Source organism: Pocillopora verrucosa, chromosome 12, assembly GCF_036669915.1.
Source record: "Pocillopora verrucosa isolate sample1 chromosome 12, ASM3666991v2, whole genome shotgun sequence".
NCBI lineage: Eukaryota > Metazoa > Cnidaria > Anthozoa > Scleractinia > Pocilloporidae > Pocillopora > Pocillopora verrucosa.
This window is the reverse complement of record NC_089323.1, coordinates 8,539,823-8,558,224: the sequence shown is the minus strand read 5'-3', so window position 1 is coordinate 8,558,224 and position 18,402 is coordinate 8,539,823. Positions and strand designations below refer to the sequence as shown.

General features: G+C 39.2%; 1 protein-coding gene across 1 annotated transcript; it reads right to left on the bottom strand.

Annotated features, from left to right (window-relative positions):
• Positions 1-12,174: 12,174 nt before the first annotated feature.
• LOC136277157 (uncharacterized) lies at positions 12,175-12,984 on the bottom strand. Its single transcript, XM_066158841.1, has one exon. The coding sequence runs from the start codon at positions 12,982-12,984 to the stop codon at positions 12,175-12,177; it is 810 nt and encodes a 269-aa protein (XP_066014938.1).
• Positions 12,985-18,402: the final 5,418 nt, after the last annotated feature.

Genomic DNA, 18,402 nt, shown 5'->3' with positions numbered 1-18,402 from the left:
ATCATGAATTAAACAAAATAGTCACTGAGTCGCTAGGAACTGAGACCAACAATTTCAAACCTTTAATGCAACCACCAGCCAGAAAAAGGAAACAAGAGATGGATATGGTTGTAGTATTGATAAACAAATTTGGTTAAACGTTTTTGCATCCATGGCACAAAGGCCTGCCTAAGTGGATCCCTTCCAAAACCATTTTCATAATGCAGGTAGTATTCATGGATGCAACACCAGATATGCTTCCCAACAAAATTTATGTAAACCTTAAGGTGCAATAACTCTGGAAAACAAACAGTTCTCTATTTAGGAAGTAATCTTTACGACAAAATCATTCTAGACTTATTATAACTTATTATGCAGCCACTTGGGTGCTTTAGGCATTCTCATCACTTTCATTACAAGAATGGGTAGTTCTTTTGGAAATGGCGCAGAAAAAGTCTGCAAAGGCTTCTGGGTTCTGCCCTATTGGGATTTAGTCGATCGTAGGGAACTGGTTGGACCACATTTGGCCACCATTTTAAGAAAGTTGAAAATATTAGATTTTTGTTGATATACGGTAAAGGCTATTGAAGCTTGCATAGTTGCAAAAAAATGGCACGATAGGATGCAAAAATGCAGAGCCAAGTAATGGTGGTGAGGGCTTTAGGTAATCATCTTCTATGAACTTTTTTTGGCGTGTAACACGTAAGAACAAACTTATCTGGAATTTAGAGTAACATGTGTTCGCCCAGTCAAGTATGTTTGCCGTCATTCAAAGTTGAATGTTTCGGAGCATTCATGCCAGTGTCAAGGATTGACAGTATTTGTGTTGTGGTTGATCTGTACTATGATCTCAAAACTCCAAATGGTAATGAGAGAGTCATTGTAGCTGTTCCACTTGATATTAAATTGCATCTTTAAAGATATTCTTTTCTATTTTTAGGAACTTCTCGTTTGAGACCTTGGTCTTAAGATTTGCACATACATATACAGTATTGTGCAAAAGTAATGCAAACACCTGTCGACGAAATTCGGCGAAATTCCTGGCTTTTCGACGAATTCTTGACCGAAACGAAACTTCGACGACATTTCCGCGAATTTTCGAGGCATGTATTGTTTTGAACGGCTCGAACTTTCGGCGACAAATTCCTTGATGGCGTAAATGCGACTCGAAATTTCGAGCGAAAATTCGTTCTATGTGGCGAATTTTCGGGGCGAAAATTCGTTGTATTGTTCATTCTTCTCAAAAAGATTTGGTTGAATTTGTGGTTGGTTACTATTCTATGTAATACTCCCATAAAATTTCCCGCTACGATTCCAGTCTCCGCGCGCCCTATATTGTTTACAACCATGGCAACACTCGGTATATTAATTGTGTCGATGCGTTTGGGATCATTTATGTACTCTAATTTTGATAGTAATCATGGCAAAAGTTTCAAATTATTCTAGAAATAGAATCGAGATCCTTCACAAGCAAGGCCTCCACCCAGCTGAAATACTGAAAGCGTTGAAACACGAAGGGTTGCTAGTGAGCTTTTCCAGTATTACGCGCATCATTAAAAAGTTGCGACTTACCGGTTCCGTGGCAAATTTACCTCGATCGGGAAGACCTCAAAAGCTGTATACGGAAGCAAAAACTTTCGTAGATCAGCAAATGCGCTGGGATGACGAGACGACCAGCAATACGATAAAGAAGAAGCTGGAGAGACATGGAATCTGCGTGAGTGCGTCCACTGTTCGTAGAGCACGCAAACAGCAAGGTTGGACTTTGCAGCGGACCGCCTACTGCCAGCTAATCCGTGACGCAAATAAAGTCAAGCGATTAGAGTTCGCACAACGCGCCCTAGAAAGTGGTGACACTTTCAACAACGTGATTTTTAGCGACGAGTGTTCGATTTCCCTTCAGGCGTATCGCCGCACTTGCTTTTAAAAAGCGTTGTACTTAGGTTAATTTTAAAAACTATTGCAATCATTTGAGAGTTTATTTCCATGAAATACATGTCTCTTGATCGGAATTGCTAATCATCCCGATTTACTTTCATTGCTGTAAACTGATCGAACTCTGAATTGGATATGATGGTTTAGGCCTCTTTAAACGTCAGTAAACTGAAGTTGATGTGACGCTTGGGACAATTTTTCCGATTTACTTTCGTTGTCAAACACAAATCGAGCCCAGAATCGGGCGTGATGCTTTTCGATAATTTGACCTTTTGTCTACTGTGTTTAGCCTCAAATATGAAGTGTCTCCGTCCCAGTGACTGAAAAAGACTGGAAATACGTTTATATGTATATTTCGTGTTGCTTACATGAGTAGTAAACAAACTTGATTACTCGCGAAAGTCTATTGTCAGTTCGAAGCGAAATTTCGAACACTAATGATCGAAGAGACACTTTCCGTCGCGAAGTTTCGCTTTGAGGCGAAAATTCAACGAAAAAGCGCCCTTTGTTCAAACGAAATGTCGCTTAAGAGGCCTCGAACTTTCGATCGAATTTTCGCTCGAACTTTCGACGAAAGATCGTTAGAACAAATAACGAAATTCGCCGAATTCCGTTTGCATTACTTTTGCACAATACTGTACGATAAGACTTTGCTCCTCGGTGATTGAGTATTTCGGTATAATTTAAGCCCAATGAGTGATTAGCTTCGACTTTCTCTTCAAAATATCAGCTCATTATTAGTAGGTGTAGACTGTTGGACTCAAAGGGTTGAAATCGTAAGGTTTTACTTTAAGGTTTCTAATGAGGCTGTTTAATGAAAGAAGTATGAATACATCTGACTTTCTTGTGCTAAAATTACTTTAGAGGATGTAAAGGACACTCAACATTTCCTTTACCAATTTGAAAATTGCAAATTGAATTGAAAGGTATGAAGCAGTTGTGTTAGAGCTACATTTTTCTCCAAGAAGTGAACTTGAGCTTGGGGCTTCACTCTATAGATCTGGACCTTGAGGAGGAATGTCAATGTCATGGTAAAGGGCAGTAGAGATATCACTTTCTGGCTGAATATAAATGATTCCCTGTCCAGCAAGCACGAGGAAATGTGAAGCAGTGAAATACACACCGTTGGCTAACTTTGGTGATACTATTTGTTCTTAGTAGGACTTCATGAATTTAAAATTTGTCTCTCGAACAACTCTCTGATTTGAGCCCTGAAATCTTCCTCTTGCAGAGACTTGTCAACTGGGAAGTCTACTTAAACATCAAGTTATCAAAAAGTCTTGCATACATCTAAATCAAAGGTTGTTGTTACTAAGCACATACTCAGCAATTAAGAGTCCTTAACTACAGACTCTTCCATAATAATCTCCTCGACTACTTTAACATCACCACGAGACACTGATCCCTGATTTTCCTCCTCAGATTCACGTGTGGTAATGTGGCCCTCATTGCGGGGTGAGTTTGCAATCGCTCTGAGTCATCTTGTCCTTGCCTCGTAAAAGGCTAAGATTGAAGATTTTTTTCATCTTCCGTAATTGATCCATCTTCACTTCTTTTTAGGATGGTTTTCCTAGAGCCACCATTACAATTAAATCTGCTGTGGTCTGAGTCATGTCTAGGATAAAAATAACCAAAATGTTAAGAGAAAAGCTATATTCACACAGTAGATACTCAAACCAGGCCACTAGACCATTCAAATGTTAATTGAGAATATTGAATAGGCCCCTTTTTCACAAGCAGACCAATGAAAATTTAATGATACATTTTATAACCAAGCACAGGCATATAAATCCTTCTTTTATCTTAATTTTTTACCCACTAAATTTGTTTCACTGATTTTTGAGGTTGGAAAATACCAGGGGAGAAGTCACTCAGTGTGTACTGCAACAAGGACAAGTTGCCGCAACAAGGCGTGAGGACAAGTCGTTGTGACAAGTTCCCTTATCCGTTCTGACCTTAAAGAATGCATTCTTGGCAGCAAAAAATTGTCATCAGAGTGGTGCTCTAGGAGATATCCATACCTCTCTCAAGGAAGGTTTTAGGTTTGAATCTCCAAACCCTACGAGAAATTCCAGTTCATACATCAAACTTTCCTTCAAACCCCCCCCCCTAGAATTTGCAGTGACTTTACATGGATATTTTCTGGCCCCAATACTTAAAACTAAAATGTTATCCTGAAACCATATTTTACAAACCCATCCCACATTAAAGTTTGAAAACATAACAAAATTAACCTTGCTTTATCTTATCACAAGCTACTTTAACTTTTAAGTATAGTTTTTGGTTCTCAAGATCAAGAAAAAAACTGGAAGTCAATTATTGGCGGTAATAACTTCCGTAATTCCCACATCTTCATCAAAATAAAGGTTGTAAACTTACTGCACACGTTGCAACTGATATGTATAAGTAGGTGGAATAGGATTTCAACTACTGGACTCGGCTGACTCGGTTGACTCAGATGCACTGTCTGACAGCATTTCTTCACTGGTAAGGTATTTTTCTTTCTGCTGGCGCCTTTGCTTCCTGATTTTATTCAGAACTGTTTCCAGGACTGCTTCTTTACCACATCCACACTCAGGAAAAAGACGAGTGTCATCTTTGACAAATTTTGCCACAAATTTGTCTATTTGGATAGCATCTGCCTCATTTCTGTAAATTGGTAAGGCACTTCCGCGTGGCCATCTTTTCTCTACTTCCCTTGTTATCATTTTTTCCTGGTAAAGGAAATTATTTATCAAAAAAGTGCTGTTTGATCTTCTTATGTTTTTCCTGTTAGACAGAGAACCACAAAGTCATCAGAATTTAAGTTGACCATCAATTGTTATTATAACAATTTGGAAGAGAAAATCCACTCAAAATATTAGTTATTATCTTGGTTTTTCATCTTTTTGTGATGTTCCAAGTGGCGAGAGGTTCTTGAAATTACCAGTAATCAAGTCAGTTTCATAAAAGCACAAGATAAAAGTTATGTAACCATGATCCTTAGTTTAACTGCCAAAATGGCACTCGAGAGACTTTGCATTACTTTTTAGATTTGTACCTAATTTGTATTGTAAATGCTCTTTTCTTTGTAACTAAGTTACTTTCTTTCTTCTCTTGTAAGCAGCATGTCATAATCCTTGAATGATGATCTATTGACCTTTCTCTTGTGGCCACTACCAAAAGGGCGAGAGGTTTCTAGGAAAAAAACAATAATATAATATTGACAGTTCTGAGATTAGATAAGTTTCCAATTCTAGGAGTGATTTTATACTCTGTGTGATGAAGGAGAATACCTCATACCGGTGATGGAGAAAAATTTAGACTACTGCAAATATTTGCAACTGCCCTCCCCCTTCCCCAAAACTTCTTAAGGATGGCTTAATCTTGGCAATGCTCACGTTAAAACTATTATTAAATAATAAGTTAGGAAAAAACTTAGCCAAGGAAGAATATCTACCATTCACAACGGGTTTAATAGACATTAGCTCCCGTGAGAAGCGTTCTTTCATCCCAATTGTTTTCACCCCCAGTTTTTCAAGTGTTGAATCCACTTCCAAGCTCTAACCCTAACATTTAATTAACGCAAGCTTTGATTTTTAGAGGTGGGAAATAATGTTGAACTCTGTCATTTTAATTTAATTCGCCTTCAGATATTATTATCAAGCGAATCCTCTATTTTAAAATTCGATTTAATTTTGCATTCCATCCGAGGAAACGCAAGAAAAAATACTACTGAACAAATTTTTTTGGCCTGCCACATAAACATTTGACTTTTGTTTCACCTCTGCAAAATCGTCGGTAGATTAGAACTGAAAACTGACCATATAAAAGTTACCAACGACGTTCGCGGGCTCAGTTGGAGACGCAGACTTTGTCTGAAACATAATCAACTGCTTGTTGACTGGTTAAGGGTTAGGATCGATAAGTCTTTCCTTTTCATGCCATACCTCCGAACATGCTATAAAGTCAGCACTATGGGGTGGCAAACCAGTCAACATTCCCAATAGTCCCCTTACGAGCTTGAACATATGGCACCAAGACCATCTAGCTCAAGTTTTCATCCAAATGTCTTGGCTTAACTTTATTGATCATAGGCTATCTTGCAGGATCATATCAGGAATATCTGAAAATTGTTGAACAATAAATTGGCTGTTCTGAAACGAATTAAATTCCTACCTCAGTCCATTTTGGAATCTATTTGAACTCAATTATTCCTAGTGTTGTGTATAATATTGTTGTTTGGGGCTCTGTTTCCTTGGAACTTAGGGAGGATATTGAACGTATTCATATGAGAGCATTAAAGATTGTCTACAAGTTGCCCATGACCACTCCAACTGATGAGATCAAGAAGTTGAGGCAATGGAATCCCATCTCGTCGTATTATGTAAAGATGCCGGTGGTTGTGACCTGCCGATCCTATCATGGTTCAAATACAGAGGAACTGAATATTCTAATTTCTAAGGCAAAACCCAATTACAGTTTAAGGAATTCTTTAAATATAGAAGTGCCAGGACCAAGATCTGAAATCGGCAGGTCCTCTTTTAAACACTGGGAAACTTCTTCGGCATCATGTCAAGGACTGTGAAAATTTGAGATCATTAAGATTGGGCTTAGTGCGAACAAACATGTACAAGTAGGTAAAAGTAAAGTAAGCCTTTATATGGGCCCAAGTGGCCCATGGGGCCGGTGCTTAACTCCGGTTTTCTTAGCATGAAGCGGCTAGGAGTATTGCTACTCCCCCATCACAGGGTTACCCCCAGCACATTTGCTGGTACCCATTTGTACACCTGCGTGAAGAGAAGCAATGTGAGAGTGAAGTGTCTTGCCCAAGAACACAACACAATGACCCCGGCCAGGGCTTGAACCCGGACCACCCGATCCGGAGTCGAGCACACTAACCATGAGGCCACCACGCCTCCACAAAACATGTACTTCTTGCTCACCTAAATTTTTATCCTTACTTAATGCGACAATATATAATTAACTGTAGTTAGCCAGGTCCAATTTTCATAACCTGCATTGTTAAATAAAGATGTATGTATGTATAAACATGCCTTTGACAAAAAAGTGGGGAAATAGGAAATGGAAACATAACCCTTGACAAGAATTCTACTCACAGCCTCCCACTCTTCCACAAAATGATCATGTCACATAAGGGGAACTCTCTCCCTTCTCCCCTTTAGTCATAACAATTGAAAATTCTTTCCAGAATAATGAATAAACTTCACAAATGACTCCAGCCCCAGCCCCTAGTTCTAATTGGCCTAGTTTACTAACAATTAACAAAGCCTGTTCTCCCGACCCTGGGACAGGAGGAGAAACCTGTTCCCTAAAGATTAGGACAGAAGGAGATAACTGGTAAGCAGGGTCTTGAGCACGGTGCATTGCTCCTCCAGCCATGTTGCCTTCATTCCCAGCTGCTCTTCCCACTGAGTCACGATTTGAGAGCAATGCTACTCGTGTACTTCTTAATTCATCTAAAGTAAGACCAACTGGATAATCAGTAGTACTTCCTCCATCAGCAATTAGAGAACACTCGTATTCTCTGTCCTGCTCACAGTGCAGGCATCCATCATATTCCACATATGTGCAGCTACATACTGGACATAGCATGTAATTTTCAGTAGTCGAGGCTGTGGAGTATCAATGACGATCAAAATCACAGAGCTACAGGTTAAAACTAGAACAAAACTTTTCAATGTCCAGTTTAGGTTTCTGTTTGTGACGACCGAGGTGCCATGAGGCACGACGGTTCTTCCTTTGCTTTCAAGAGCAGTCCTTTGCGGGTTTTCACAGGATTTTCTACCTTTCCATTCGCTTGTGGATATCTTGGACCTGAAGTTCGGTGCTCGAACTGCCAATCTGTGAAGAAATTCTTGAATTCCTGGTTGTCAAATTCAGGACCGTTATTGCTGATCAGCAGTTCAGGAATGCCATGTCGGGTAAACTGCACCTTAAACTGGGTAATTAAAGCTTGTGCTGTCCTCCTGTGAATCTCAACTACTTCAAAGAAATTGGACCAGTAGTCTACATTATCAGGAATGTCTGCTACCCAATGACCAACAGATCTGCGGCAATTTTCTGCCAAAAGCGCAACGGAAGTTCATGTGGTTGAAGCTCCTTGCAAGACTGTGCTGGACGGTATGTTTGACAGATTGGACAACGAGAAACAAAGTCTCTTATTTCAGCACTCATTCTTGGCTAGTACAAAATTTCACGAGCACAGCAAACACATCCTCCAATGCCAATGTAACTACTGTGGAGCTGAGTTGGCATGTCCTTTCGAAGTGGAAATGTACAAGCTGTTTTCCACGAAAAACTAGACCCTGCGACTTTATCAACTCGTTCCGCTTATCATAATACGGTTGGACAGCAGGGGGGGCATTTTTTCTTGTCTGGCCACCCTGGCTTGATAACACGGATAAGTTCCTAAATATCACCATCTGCAGCAATTTGTTCATGGAAAACATCTCGTTCCGGCAGCCAATTTGAATATGCTCTTCAATTTCAACTGTCTCAAGTACATGAATCTCACAGAACTTCGTCTGCACTCCATCAGTAGTCTTCAGATATACCCGACTCAATGCATGTGCAATATGCACGAGTGTACCTTTTTTTGCATTGCACTTCAAGGTTGTACTTTTGTAGGGCCAGCCGCATTCGCTGCAGACGCTTGGGTGACTTGTGAATTTCATTTTTGAATATGGACTTCAGCCCCTAAGCCAGACTGGCTTGCATTTTCACACACACTTTCACACACTTTATTTTTCTTTTTCTTACAAAATAATTTAGATTATGTTGACCCGCAGATAGCAAATTTGCTATTCGAGGCGGGTCAATCATCAACAAACATTATTTACAATATATAAAGAAAATTAAAAACTAAATAGTTAGATATTGTTAAATTATAAAAATAAATTAGTACTGAAAGCAATCGGATCAATTTGTTTTAATTATGCAGTTCTTAAGTTTAGAGGAGATCTTTTCAACATCAAGATAAGAATCTTCATTATCTAGTATCTGAAATAAAGACGTTTTTATTTGTTTATTAAAGGAATGTCTTGATAACGTTTTGAATTCTTTCGATATCTTATTCCAAATTTTGACACCAACACGCGAGAAAGCCTTTTTTTGTAGGTTAAGTCTAGAGTACTTTGTACTAAAGAGCTGCGATTTGGATGATCGAGTATTGTAGGTATGAATATGAGATGTTTTAGTAAATAGTTTCAAAATATTAATGGGAGCCCTCTGGTTGTGCACGTCAAACATAAGTTTACTTACGGCTTCATAATATAGGAACGTAACAGGCAGAATTTTTGCTTTGGCAAATAAAGGGATGGCATGCTCTCTTCGATCGGTGAAATAGATTAAGCGCAAAACTCGCTTTTGAAGAACTAAAATCTTGTTTAAATAAGCATTTGACGCATTGCCCCAGGCAAGGAGTCCATAAGTTATATAAGGTAGAATTAATGAATTGTAAATATTTACAAGGACAGTAGAGGGAACGAAGTACCTCAGCTTTGCAATCATCCCTACTGTTTTACTTATTTTTACGATAACAGAGTCAACATGGTTTTTCCATGACAAATTTTGATCAATTAAAACGCCTAGATATTTGATATAACTTTTTTGCTCTAAACTAACTCTTCGGTTTGTCTCATAATCTAAAATACCTATTTGTGGAGAAAAATGCATTTATTTCTGACGAGGACGAAAAATTAAGAAATTTGATTTTTTTGTATTCAATGTCAACCTATTTGTAGTTAACCAGTCGTGTACGTTATTCAACTCTACATTAACCGTTTGCTCGATCGCCTTAAGATTCTTATCAGCATAAAGTATATTAGTATCATCCGCAAAGAGATAAAATTTTAGTTTATCAGAACAAAGATGAATGTCATTTATGTAAAGTAAAAAATAGAAGAGGTCCAAGGACTGATCCCTGGGGGACACCACAGGGGGAGATAAGTTTTGTTGATAAGTGCTCTCCAATCTGAATTTTTTGTGTTCTATTTTTTAAATATGATTGAAACCAGTCATTTATCAATCCACGGAAACCGTAAAAGTTCAATTTATCGATTAATATTTCATGATTGACCGTATCAAATGCCTTTTTCAGGTCAATGAAGACACCGCATGAGAAGTACCGTTTATCCATATTACGTAGTATATCTTCGACAATATCAAGTACTGCATGCTCTGTGGAATGTGACTTGCGAAAGCCATACTGTGAGGAGTACAATAGATTGTTTTTGACAATAAATTCCTTCATCCGGTAGTACAAAAGTTTTTCAAAAATCATATTAAAATTAGACAAAAGAGATATTGGTCGATAGTTTGAAGGGTCGGTCTCGTCGTCACTTTTATATATTGGCGTTATTTTAGAAATCTTAAGTTTTGAAGGATAGACACCAAGGATAACAGATAAGTTGAAAATATGAGAAAGAACTGGAGATATGATATTGCAAGAAGATTTAAGCAGTTGTGTAGGGCAGGAGTATAAACCACAGGATTTACTATTTGGTAGGGATAATATTTCCTGTTTAACTTCTTCTGGTGTAATGGGTTTGAAAAAGAAGGAAGAATCAGGTGATTTCAATTTACCAAGATAACTCATATAGTTATCTTTCTTTGGCAATTTACTTGCTAGTAAATTACCAACATTTGCAAAATGCTTATTTAGAATATTTGGTAATCTGGAAGGATTTTGTGTTATTTGATTGTTATTGCTTGGGTCTTTCAGCTTCGTTAACACTCTGCTTTTTGTCCTTTGGTTATTTATTAATTCATTTATTACTTTCCACGTCTTTTTCATATTATTTGTATTTTTCTCAAAGAAATCATAGTAATAACGTTTTTTACTCAAACGAATAAGGTTTGTAATTTTATTTCTATAATATTTATATTTGCTGTGTATTCCATTTACATATAGCTTGTTCTTTATTTTTATTGATGTCCTTATTCCTTTTGTTATCCACGGTTTTGCAAGTTGTTTAATTTTACGTTTGGATAAAATTTTAACAGGCGCATGGTTATTCACGACTGAATTTAATTTTCTGTAGAAAGATGAGAATAGTTCATCAATACTACTTGTTTTTGAGGCAATTATAGCATCCCAGTCGATCGCGGACAAATCATTATTAAATTCCTCAGAGGAGAATTGAGAGAAGTCGCGTTTTTTAATTGTTTTCTTGACAGGTTTGTCTCGCTTAGATTTCAAAATACAAAATTGAGAAAAATGATCAGAGATATCGGTAATAATGTTTCCACTAATTAGAACTTGATCAGGATTATTAACGAAAATATTATCAATAAGAGAGGCTGAGTTATTACGTACGCGTGTTGGTTTGTCAATAGTTGGAAGAAGATAAAAACTCTGTAGGGCCAGTAGGAAATCCTGACTATATGAAGATGATTCCGTCTTTTAAAGACATAGGTTAAAGTCACCCATTAAATAAAGTGTTTTCCCAGTGGAAGCCAGCTTTTCGATTGTATCATTAAAATATTCAATGAATTGATCTGGGGAGTTGTGTTGACGATAAATTATTCCACATATGACATTTTTTTGTTTCTCATGGGAAATTTCTATCCACAATGCTTGAAACGCCTCGCAAGAGACCCTTTCAAGCACTGTGTAATTAAGGTCTTCATTGATAAAAAGCGCGACGCCTCCTGACGCCAATGGTGTGGCTACGTATTCAAAAGTGTAACCTGGAATTTCAAAGCTAATATTACCAGTCGTTTTAGTTTTTTTCGTTTCTGTAAGTCCAATAATATCAAACTGAAAATCCATTTCTGATAAGTAGTTGGTTTGGAGTTTTTCGAGATTGTGATTTGAACCGATGATATTGTTATGAAAAAATCGAAAAGCTCGTTTCCATCACGTCTCTTATTTGGGTATTTAGGTTTTTATTAAAATTATACAGAGAATAATAACGGCTGTAGATTTGTTGATTGAATAAGTTATTGTTGGTATTTAAACTGTCATCAAGATTTGAGTTTAGTCTGAAAAGATCAAGATCATGCAAACCATTTAGGTTTTCGAGTTGTCTCTTAGTCGGTAGCTGATTTTGGATCAGAGAGTTGTTAAATTGCCCGTGGTAGAGAGTTAAGTTGCCAGTGAAGTTATAATATGGAAGTTCTTTAAGAAAGAGTTTTCTATTTCGGTCCTGTTCTTTGTATCTTCTGGTTCGCTTTTGCATCTAAAGCGCGTTTGAAATCATATCATAGGTGAGATATTAAAAACAAACAATAATATTGTCACTGCGTTACTTATCTCTATCCTTGAGTAAATGCGTTTAGGTCCTCCATATTTGCAAATTTGCGGATCGGTGAATTCTCTGATTTCCTGAGAAATACGGAACCATTTTTCGCCCAGCAGAATTTGAAGCTGTTGGCTTCTTTGAACTTCTTTGCCTCATACAGAAGGGTTTGTAGACGAGGTGTCAGATGATCGTAAATATTGAGGTGACTCACATCAATCTCTGAAGAAAATCCTAGTTGCTGTGCTGTTATGTTCCTTATTGTCTTCCTAGACGCCATGATTTTTTCCTTTACCATCCTTCTAACAAATTTACAAACTACTGCGTCTGGTTGATTCGAGGGATTCCTTGATGGAACTCGGTGGGCAATGTCAATGTCATTTATCGAAACATCTTTCACTCCCATCTGATGAAATAGTTGAAGACACAGGTTAGCTGTCTGCTCGGTCGTCTCTTTCGCTGCCAGCAACGGTAGACCGATAACTTTGATGTTAAATTGGTAGCTGTACATTTCGAAGCCATCAATTGACTGCGAGATTCTATCGCAAGCATCTGAAATTACATTTAGCCTTGAGCTTAAACGCTTCAGTTCTTTCGATGCGTACTTTTTAAACGCTTCAAAATCATCGCATTGAGCTGAAACAAACTCAACTGATCGTTCTTTGCCCACAGTGTCGCCGCCATGTTCGATGCCAGCATCATGATTGATTTCTTCACGTCGATGTCCAATTTCCTCAGTCAATTTATCCAGTTGCTTCTTGAGATCTTCAATTTCATTCCTTAACTGCTGATTTTCTTTTTTTAGTTGGTTTTCTTTACCAGTCATAATTAGGGAAACTTAATAGAATAAAATAACACAGAGCGAGAAATATGCGTCCGCTCAGCTCAGCGTCCGCTATTATTTTTCACATTGGACAGTGATTGGTATGTTTATATCATAATAGCGAAGAACAGGTGTCTCCGTCAGGGACTTCTTAATTGTGTTCATTGCGAGGGAGTGTTGTGACAACCACTGCAACTCCACATTCTTGTCTTCTAGGCGTCTGAGTGGCTCTGTCATGTCTGATAGGTGAGGCATGACCTTTGCAAGATAGGTCACCATCCCAAGGAATCTCTTCAATGCAGTGACGTCCTTAAGTTCAGGCATCTGCAATATGACCTGGATCTTCTCAGGCCCTGAGAGGTGGGTAGCTGACCCATGAATTTCATGCTTCGCTGGTGCTGTTTCACTCTGGCACGATTCAATTTCAGGTTCCACAAGCAGCATTTCTTGAGAAAAGTGTGCTCATGTCTTTTTGAGATTGTTGTTTACTTCTCGGTCACCAATGCCAAATCCGGCAATCAGGAAGTCATCTGCTATCACTTTCACTCATTCCAGATCCTCCACAAACTCGTGCATGGTGCGTTGTCACACTTCAGGTGCATCTGGTTCCATCGGTACTGCACAAATGGTGTGTTGAATGTGGTTTTATAAATTTAAAGCAGATGATTTACTAATTCAACGGGTAAAATGATAAAAAGGTAAAAAATATACTAGGTGTGAAGTACAAAGTAAAAATTAAAAATGCTGATAACTAAGAATGTTTGTTAAAAAGAATGTTGTATTGTCCGGGCAAAGGACAGGAATTGTTGTCCGCATTGGGAGTTAACTTGGAATGCCACGCTTCTAGTATTTTTCTTGTTCTGAAACCGCCTTTGTCAATAATAGATGCATTATCAAAGTCTATTGCGTGACTATTGGCCCAGACGTGATTGGCAATTCTTGAGCCTTTTGCCGCGGTTTTCACATTTCTGAGGTGTTCTTTCTTTCTTGTGTTGAAGGCCCTGCCAGTCTCACCAATATAACACCATGAACAGTCACCACAAGGAATTTTATAAACAACATTTGTTTGCGATTCCAACAATGGTCGAAATTTTGGGGCCGGGAACTGTTGTTGAAGGGTGATGAGTGGTTTGTTCACCACTGTGATGTCGTGTTTTTTGAGGACACGAGTCAGAGGTTCTGTTACGCCTTTAATGTATGGAAGAGAGGCGAACGACTTGCGTGATTCGGACGCCTCGACCATCTTGAAAAATGTTCCAACAAGTTCCTCCGGGGACAACACTGTTGAGCGTCGGGTTTTGTTGGCCTGGATGTTTTTAATGAAATTCGATGGATAAACATTAGATTCAAGTGCTGAATAAACTCGGTTAAGTTCTCGTTCTTTTCCTTCGGAGGAGTTGGGTAGCTTTAGGGCTCTGTGTAGAAGAGTTGCTGCTGTGCTGGCCTTGTGTTTATTATCATGGTGAGAATTGTAATCTAGATATCTGTCTGTGTGCGTAGGCTTTCTGTAAACATCGACAGCGATGGTACCATTTCCACGGGTGACCAAAGTGTCGAGAAAGGAGATCTTATTGTCACTTTCAATTTCGATGATGAAAGAGATGTTGGCGTCAATTGAATTTAAGAGTAAATGTCAATAAAAATCCCAGATTATCGAAAAAGTCGCGGACACGGTCAAAAATCGATTTGGTTCATTTTTTGCCTGTGGGTAGTCTTATCTAGTAAACAAAAGGAAATGGGGTTAGATTTTTTAAATATGCACTTTAGCGGGAATAATTTGCTTTAACATTTCCGGGGTTAAATAGCTCAAATTTCACCAAGCGCGATCCTGAAATTATGCACTTTTCGAGCACTTGTCATGCTAACAAAAATGTAACGGAAGAATTTTTCTAGTTATAGAAATATGGAGTTGGACTTGCATTATCGAGGCAAAGTGACAGTTTTTGTCTCATGTTATTCTTGGCGGAGCTACGTCCCTATTAAGAGACGACATCTTCGGCCTTTTGAAATTAAGGCAAAGGTGGCCTAGAATAGCTTGGCAAAAATACATGTGGTAGTGTCTCAAATTTTACAATAACACTACCAAGAAGCCTTGAAAGATAGTTCTTTACGATTTGGGTTTTATTTCTTTGGGACCTTTGACTATCAAAAGATGACCACCAGCCGAATTTCGGTTAAATTACTATGACGCCATAATGAGATGCATAATAACAAAATTAAATGCGTTGGACACAAATAACTGTTTTGATCAGTTATGTCTTCACACTAAATGACTAGAAACATATTAAAATGTCTATAACTACACTTATCTACGGAGACAGGAGAAACAATTTTCGACTTTGCTACCCTGAGAATCACGCCATAATTCTGTATAATCTATCACACAACAGGTTAAACAGTTAAATTGCACTCAACAGGTTAAATGTGGCTCAAAGCCGTTAGTTTACGTTTACTTCTCATCCGGTGAACATGGATTCGAGCATTTGCATCCCCTCTGCGCCTTCTACACTCGCCAGTTTCGAATATACTGAAAATCGTCCAACACAAAGGTAAGAAGGTTTCACAAGCAGTGGTGGGCTCGAGTGACTGAAATCCGATATGTAGGACTTTGCTGTCACGCAACGCCTTCTTGTAAATAATACACGCACCGCTTTTATGATCAGCGGATCAGTTACTCGTAAAACGTTCAGCGCTCAATTACTTGGAAGAGCAGGTACACTCTTGGACTAATTGTGTGAGTCGTGCGATGAATGGCTTTTTCCTCTTTTGAGGTGAAATGTCAGAAATATCCAGCCCAAGGTCGATGCACATTTCTCTTAGCCTATCCACTCTTAAAGTTGTGATTGTACGTTTTTGTACAAGTTCGCAGATGTTAAGATCGAAAGATACAATCGGATGCTGAATAGCCACATCTCTCATCACATTTGCACACACTGCAGATAGATGCTTCTCAGCTTCGGCGGAGATTTCGTCCTCGTCGACGCCCTCCATATCCACTTCTGAGACTTCACTAGCTTTTGCTTCGTTATCGGCGGCTGTAACTTCTAATCGCTTCTTTCCTGAAAGACGGCTGAAGAAGCCACTAATCTGCTGCGACGTAAGGACTTCATCAGGTTGAAATCGGCGTTCCCCCGCTTGGTCTCTTGCTAGGCTCATGGTTTTCGAAACTTCCTGTGGATCGCTTTTCCGTCCACTATACTCCCCTTTTTGAAATTGGTTAGTTAAGAATTCGGTCTGTTTCTTTGTAAAACGCACCTTTTTCTTAATTTTCTTCAGGGCCCAACCCATTGGAAGAGGAGGCAAGCCGTCACGCTTTGATTGTGCAGCAACTTGAACGCTTGGTATTCGACTGCGTCCCTCCGTCAGCTTGGAAGAATATTCTCTTTTAGCTTTATCGTAGAGAGTTTCCTGTTCGAGCATCATTTGGTGTTTTCCAGTATCTAGGTGTGTCTGGAGGTTTGCAAAGCGACTGTATGCTTTTACACATCCTTCTTCTGGACACGGGAAAAGCATGTCATCTGGCTTATCGTCGATCTTGGTTTTCGCTTTCAGTTGAGAAATCTGCTTTGACAGAGCTTTTCTTAATATGTCGGTGTCCCACAATCTTGAACGTCGGTGAACCACTTGGATTTGGCGATGGCGGGTCTAGGATTTCCAATTTTTCGGGCTGCTTCATGACTCCTTCGAACTTGGCCCATGGCACTACTTTACCGGAACCCACATTGAATGCTCTCCACACTCGTACGCCACTTTCATCGTACTCAAAATTGTTGAGTAAGCTTATGCCATCCCATTTGATATTAAAGGTGCATGACGGTTTGGCAGTAACATAACTTGCTTTCACTCCTGTGGTTCCTTGGCCAGATTCAATGGCTGTTTTGAACTGTAGAGCGTTGATGACATCATTGCCTTCGTTTACGTACCTTCCAACGTCTCCCTTGATTGTTGCCGCTTTGCGATCACATACCCCCTTTCCACCTTGAGGGTCCGAAAAGTCGTTTCTTACAACAGCCACTCCCACGGCATCACCGGCCAGCTTAGCTGAGATGATTGAATTTCCGCTGTGATAACAACCAGCGTTATCTTGTTTGTAATAAGCCATTTCCAGCTCTGGAATTTCCTTTTGCAGGGTAGTGAGGCAGTCAAGCATTATCGAAGCCACAGTCACACTGTCTTGGACGCAGCTTTGAAATACGTGAACAAGTGTTTGCGATTCAAAGTGCTCAGAATCCTCTGACCGTCTTATGGCAACGCTAATGTGCCATGGCAATCCTCGCTTCGTAAACCAATCTGACTGTGCCTCTCGATATTTTCGGGGCATATATTTCATTGCCCAGTCCTGGACTAACAGCACCGATCGGCTGTCGAGTTTGGCTAAAACTGAATGATTTGCCTCAGCTTGGTGGACTGAACGTAGCTGATGGGCTTTCCGGCTGATGATATCATCCCTTGCCTGTTTAATGGTATGCAGCATGTCAGCTTGATCTTCTGCTGACGAGAGCGCACTTGAACACTCATCTTCTATGGTACACAATACTTCTTGTAAGTCATAACACTGTTCACATGACTCATTGTGGAGATGGTCGCAGGAGCCCCGAAATTCAGCACTGCTTGGGTCACTTAGCGCGTAAATTCGACAATGATCGGGAACCTCAGAGGCCTCCACTGCATGTGCCTAAAATAAAAAGTAAAATGACGAGCGCGTGATTCAGTGTATAGTTGCAAAGCAACGCATGCGCATATGATCGACATTACAAAAAAGATTACTTAACCGATTCTCAGCGTTGTATACATGTGTGTAAGCGTATTACAGTGAATTTTTAAACTGTTGTTTCATAAATTAAGCATGAAGAAGACTTGGAGGGAAAGAAAGAGGTAGCCGTGAATCATAGTAAGAAGTTTACTGCATTTGCAAAGGCAACGCATAATTATAAAATATGCATCCACTTTGTAGTCGCCCTTTAGGTACTGCTTCGACAAACGAAGTTGCTGCTTAATTTCCCTCGCCCATTGCTGAGTCTTGCCACAGTCAACAAGCTTATCTACGAGTTTTTCTAAAGCATCAAATGCTTCCACCCCTGATGCTGAAAAGTTATCAAGTCCTTGCAGAGACTTCCGAACAGATGAAGAACACACGGCCAAAACTCTCTGTAGCGTTCTCTTACTCATAGGCTCAAAGTTGGTTTCACAGCAGTATTGTTGATACTGCTGGACAATACGCTCTGATATCATTGTTCTGATAACATTGGGTGTTTTTATGATCTCGCCAGTCGACAATTTCAGAAGTTTTTCCCCGAAAGGAACATCTTGAATAACGTGTGGACTTGTTATAAAAGAAACAAAATGTTCTAATTTTACAGGTTCAATTCTCATTCTCCTTTTCTCCTGGTTTGGAAGAGGAGCAGCTCTTCCATGTATCAG

Excerpts from the sequence above, each read along its gene's own strand:
- LOC136277157 (XM_066158841.1), bottom strand. The coding sequence starts at position 12,984 with ATGACTGGTAAAGAAAACCAACTAAAAAAAGAAAATCAGCAGTTAAGG.